The following is a 5,527-nucleotide window of genomic DNA, read 5'->3' on the forward strand; positions in this document are numbered from 1 at the left end:
GAAGGAGCGAAACGGGAAGAGAAAAGAGAGTAACGCCCGAATTTGGTGAGTGAAAAGAAGAAAAAATTCTACCCCCAAATTCAGGGCGTTACAGAACAGTGTCGTGTCTGGTGCACCGCCGAACTGTCAGGTGTGCCCATCAACAACAATCTCAACCAACGGCTAGGAAGTGGTTGGAGGCTATAAATACCCCCAACCACCTCCTTCAAAGTCATCCAAGTTTTCTGCAGTTCACATTCAATACAAGAGCAATAGCATTCACTCCAAGACACATTCCAAAGATCAAATCCCCTCCAAGCCTCAAAATCAACTCAATTGCTTAGTGACTTGAGAGAGGGTGTTTTGTGTTCTTTTGTTGCTCTTGTTGCTTGGATTGCTTTCTCATTCTCTATTCTTATTCTTATAAGTGCTTTGTAAAGCTAGAAAGAGACACTTAAGTGTGTGGTGATCCTTGTAGGGTCTTAGTGACCCAAGTGATTAAGGAGAAGCCTCGACCGGTTTGTGTGACCGATTGATAGAGGGAAAGGGTTGGAATAGACCCGGCCTTTGTGGCCTCCTCAACGGGGACTAGGTTCTTTGGAACCGAACCTCGGTAAATAAATCACCGTTTTCATTTGTGTTGATCCACACTTGATTTGTTTCCCTTTCTTTCCTCTCTCCAAAAGTTCGCTTGCTCACATAATTTTGAGTTTGCTCCCAAACGTTATCCGAATTGATTGAGCAACTCTAAGCAAGAAGAACTATCTTTTGAACTCCGATTTAATTCTAACGCTAACCCCGGCCTTAGTGCACGTTTAAAGTTTGTAAATTTCAGGTTTCGCCTATTCACCCCCCTCTAGGTAACTTTCAGGAGGACGTTGTTGTTGGGCTTCTCTAGGAAGCGCGACACCTAGAAGTTGGGCCAGAAGCCGGGCGTTTGGCGCTGGGGAGAAGCCGCTCAGAAGCGGTTCCAAACAGAGGACATGTCTTGCTGCAGCAGCTGCTTCTTGCACCCCTGCTCGCAACAAAGTAACTTGTACGGGTAGGCGGTGTCGTGGTCCTGCATGCAGCGTCTAGAGACCCTGGCGTGGCGCGGCCTCCAACTCGATCAGCACGTCCACCATCTCCCTGTGTAGGTCCACGACCACCACGGACGGGCCGCAGAATGGGTCCCCCGTGATGACGTCCACGTGCACGGCGATGAGGCCTAGCAGCAGGATCTGCGCCAGCTTGTGCATCGCCTCTGAGTCACAGTACAGGGACTGGATCAGCGGACCCTTGCCTCGCTCCGTGCCGGGGTTCGCCACCGAGAGCTCCATCACGCCTTCACCACCTTGTGGTCAGCATCCTACATGCGGAATTTGAAGGCTCTCAACAAAGAGGAGGGGCCGGAAGCTAATCCGATTTGATTATTCGAACGTACGTACCAGAGGAAGGAGTTGAGGAATCAACCACCGATGTGCCAGAAGAGCAACGAGGACACCTGCGGCGGCCCAGATCGAGGCCAAGGCTGGCGTGGTGTTGGGGGCGAGGAGATAATAGGAGAGGAGGGGCGAGCGTGGCCGACGACGAGCATAGTGTCCAATCGTCCCCCATGTCGACGGCTTTAGCGACGCCGAGCTCCCGCATCGTGAGCGCCTCCTGCGGCGCGCGGGGACTGTGGCATGGTAGTGGACGGGCCTGCGCCAAGTCTCTGGCGATGGGACGTCGACTTGGACGACGTGGGTCCTCCTCCATGTGGTGGTTGTGACGGTGGTGGCGGTGCAGTAAAGCGGCCAGCCGAGGGAGGCGAGGAGAGGGAGGGTGGAGCGGAGGAAGGCGGGAGGAGGAGAGGGTTAATCGGGGAATCCTTCTTCCATGGATCCGGTTAGCGCACGGAGGTGAGGGAGGACGTGTCGTTGGTTGGGCCGGCGCACGTGGCCAGCGACCACACGTGGGCGGCAGCGGTGGCCGAGCACGTGCTAGGGTTTTTGGGCGAGAGAGAGTGAGAAGGGGGCACATGGAGGCAGGGGGCACGAACAATGGATGGACGGGGCATCGCGAGCATGTTGAGGATGGGGAGGTGGCACGTGGACGGGGCACACGGGCGATGTGTGAACACTGACGTTATTATCTTGATAGAATAATATAGATTTTATTTTGTTGATGCTTTTAGTTGGGCCGTCCATACGCGTGCCGCACTTAAGTGCGGCCCACCACACGGGACACAAACTACTACAGTCAATCAGCGCATCTCCCGCGCCTTCCGAATTCTGACAGTTTGTTGCCTTGCGCTGGTTGCGGAATGCGGATTGTCTCTTCTTATCCCCCTTCGACTATTCCACCCCACCACATCCACATCCATTCAATCAAGACCAGCACACTGCCGCGCTCCGCAGGTCTTCTCTCCTACAAAACAAAAAAACCAGAGAGAAAGACAACACGGCCATCACGCGCAAAGCGAGACTACCTGGAGCTATGCCACTCCGCTTGGCGGCCTGCCGCGTCTTCCTGCTCCTCGCCGCGGCCGCGGCCGCCGCCACCTCTCCGTCTCCGGTGGCAACGGCCACGTCCAACGGCTCCGCGAACTGCACCCTCCGCGACGGAGAAATCGTCCGCGCGGCGTTCAGGCAGGTCGCCAACTTCCCCTTGCCGCTGCCCGGCCGCCGCCGCGCGTGCCGCCACGTCAGGCGGCTCCGCTTCCCGTCGCGCAACCTCACGGGCGCCGTGGACTGGGACGAGCTAGGCAACCTGAGCGGCCTCCTCACCGTCGACCTCTCCGGCAACTCGCTCCACGGCCGCGTCGGCAGCTCGTTCTGGCGCGCGCCGTCGCTCCGGGCCGTGGACGTCTCCTGCAACCGCCTCGAAGGCGCCCTCCGGTTCGGCGGCCACCCAGGCACGCGCCTAGCCACGCTCAACGTGTCCGGCAACCGGTTCACCTCCGTCGAGAACGTGGCCGGGCTCTCCGGCTTGGTCGGCCTCGACGTGTCCAGGAACGCCATCGGAGCGGTGCCGGAGGGGCTGCGGGGCCTGACGCTGGTGCGCCAGCTCAACCTGTCGTGGAACAACATGGCCGGGACGTTCCCCACCGACTTGCCGCCTCTCGCCGGCCTCCAGGTCCTGGACATCTCGCACAACGACTTCTCCGGCGCGGTTGACGCCGACACCATCCGTAAGTTCGGCAGTTCCTCCTTCGTCCAAGCCGGCGACGCGTTGCGGGTGGTCGAGGACCTCGCGCCGGCGCCGGCGCCGGCGTCTAGTGGCGGCAGACACAAACGCAGACGTGCGGTCACCATGGCGCTGGTCTCAGTCGGCGCAGCGGTGACGCTGGTGTTCTTGGCCGCGTGCGTGGCGTGCGCCATGACGCGTCGGTGGAATAAGAAGAAGAAGGACAAGGACAAGGACCGGAAGACAGCGGCGTGGGAGGACGACGAGGTGGCCGTGGGGGCGTTGAAGCTGGCCGCCGCCGCGCCGGTGGTGGTGCTCGAGCGGCCGCTGATGGAGCTGACTCTGGCGGACCTGGCCGCGGCCACGTCCGGGTTCGGGCGCGAGTCGCAGCTCGCGGACACGGGCGGCCGCAGCGGGGCCGCGTACCGCGCCGTGCTCCCCGGGGACCTTCACGTCGTCGTGCGCGTCGTGGAGGGCGCCGTGGCCGGAGTTGGGGAGGACGCCGACGCCGCCGCCACCGAGGCTGCCTTCCGGGAGCTTGCCCGGCTCAGACATCCAAACATTCTCCCGCTCCTTGGTTACTGCATCGCAGGTCAGCTTTACCATTCTCTTTTATTCTTATCAAACAAACATCGTTTTTAGTATCAAATTAAGAACAGCATGAAAGTGACAGCAGGTGCCACCGCAACCGGGGCAAGTTGCATTTGTCATTTATAAACTGGCTTCTGGAAACAAGAATGTCTGAACAAAAAAGTAACCACGCTGATTAGCAGATGGAGCTGAACATATATTATTATATACTTTGGTCCTTATTACGATCTTAATCCTGAAAATTTGGATTTTTAGGGGACCAAAAGCTTGTGCTCTACGAGTACATGGAGAAGGGCGACCTGCACCGGTGGCTGCACGAGCTGCCAGTGGGCAGCATGGACACGGAGGACATATGCATCGACGCAATGGAAGCCATGACGGAAGACAGCAGAAAGCCCGCGGGCGACTGGCCCACGCGCTACCGCATCATCCTAGGCGTCGCGCGAGGGCTGGCGTTCCTGCACCAGGGATGGGCCGGGGCCGGGGGCGGGCGGCGGCCGATCGTGCACGGGCGCCTGGTCCCGACCAACGTCCTGCTCGGCGACGACATGGAGCCGCGGATCTCGGACTTCCTCCCGCACCCCGGCGGCGGCGGCGGCGCCGAGACGGCGGAGGGCGACGTGTACCGCTTCGGCGCGCTGGTGTTCGAGGTGGTGACGGGGCAGGCGCGGTGGGGCGACGCGGCGACCACAAGCTGGGCGCGCGGCGTGGTCCGCAACCGCAAGGGCCTCAACCTCGTGGACGAGCGGCTGCGTGACGAGACGGCGGGGACGGGCGCGGAGAGGGAGCTGCTCGAGTGCCTGCAGGTGGGGTTCCTCTGCACGGCCGCCGCGCCGGAGAAGCGGCCCACCATGCAGCAGGTGGTCGGGCTGCTCAAGGACGTCCGACCGGCCGCCACCGCTGGAGGTGGCGTGCCGCCGCCGCCGCTCAGGTCGCTGGCCGAATGATGCGGTCGTGAGCTATAGCGCACGCGCGCCAGGACGTGGTGGCGGTAGCTGGAGAGAGAGGACAGAGGAGAGTAGCGAGGCACGGTGCTCGCATCGCAGCACGGGCACGGCAGGCTGCTGCTTTTCGCACGGTAGCTCCCAAATCCAAGAAGATTCGTAGTGATTTCTGGCCTGGGGCAGCCCGAAATACGCCTCCGTGCTCTGCTTTTTTGGTGGTCCCGCTTTTGGTTTGGTGTGCAGTGGTGTTCCTTCCTGTCTAGTTTTCGTAGAAGGTAGGATGGCATTTTTATTGGTTGGTACGCTACGTACTACTCCATCAGCTTTGCACATTTGTCATTGGACACGAGGTGCCTGGAGTGAGAGTTCGTTTTGATTGCACCAACGTTCTATACTTTTGCCTTGACCGGGATGGAGAGCGCCCAGTGTCACCTACGTTAGGGCATTATTGTTCCAAGGTGCGTACGCAACATATAACATGGATCTTTCACCCCAATTCGGATTGCCCTCATGTCAGTGACTGGTACAGTGGCACTGTACGCAGTACTGCACTGAATTCAATCTATTTTCATCCACAGCAGATTCCCTCTTTTTTTTGTATTATTATTAGTGGCATGTTATAAACATGTAATTATATGAGATATATGTAGTATGTGGTTGTTCAACACCAAAACAGATAGTACAAACGGTCCATCCCTGATGACAGACGACAGACTGTCCGAACCGTCCGCGCGTGCGCATAATTAGTTAGGGTTCTATATTTCTCGCAGGATTTTTTAACAAAACCTGCGGGTTAACTAGAGAACCGACTTATAATGGGTCTAGGCCTCCACACTTTATATAGATGAAGGGGTACAACCGATTGA

At 58.5% G+C, this 5,527-nt stretch overlaps 1 protein-coding gene across 1 annotated transcript; it reads left to right on the forward strand.

Moving 5' to 3' along the window:
• The first annotated feature begins 2,121 nt into the window (after positions 1-2,121).
• On the forward strand, positions 2,122-5,304 carry LOC103654758 (calmodulin-binding receptor kinase CaMRLK). The gene is made up of 2 exons (XM_008681575.3): positions 2,122-3,718; positions 3,973-5,304. The coding sequence occupies exons 1-2, from the start codon at positions 2,437-2,439 to the stop codon at positions 4,662-4,664; spliced, it is 1,974 nt and encodes a 657-aa protein (XP_008679797.1). The 5' UTR covers positions 2,122-2,436; the 3' UTR covers positions 4,665-5,304.
• The last annotated feature ends 223 nt before the right edge of the window (positions 5,305-5,527 follow it).

This window comes from Zea mays, chromosome 4 (genome assembly GCF_902167145.1).
Source record: "Zea mays cultivar B73 chromosome 4, Zm-B73-REFERENCE-NAM-5.0, whole genome shotgun sequence".
Classification (NCBI taxonomy): domain Eukaryota; kingdom Viridiplantae; phylum Streptophyta; class Magnoliopsida; order Poales; family Poaceae; genus Zea; species Zea mays.

Excerpts from the sequence above, each read along its gene's own strand:
- LOC103654758 (XM_008681575.3), top strand. The coding sequence starts at position 2,437 with ATGCCACTCCGCTTGGCGGCCTGCCGCGTCTTCCTGCTCCTCGCCGCG. Across the intron at positions 3,719-3,972 it reads CCTTGGTTACTGCATCGCAG|GGGACCAAAAGCTTGTGCTC; the intron begins GTCAGCTTTACC and ends TTGGATTTTTAG.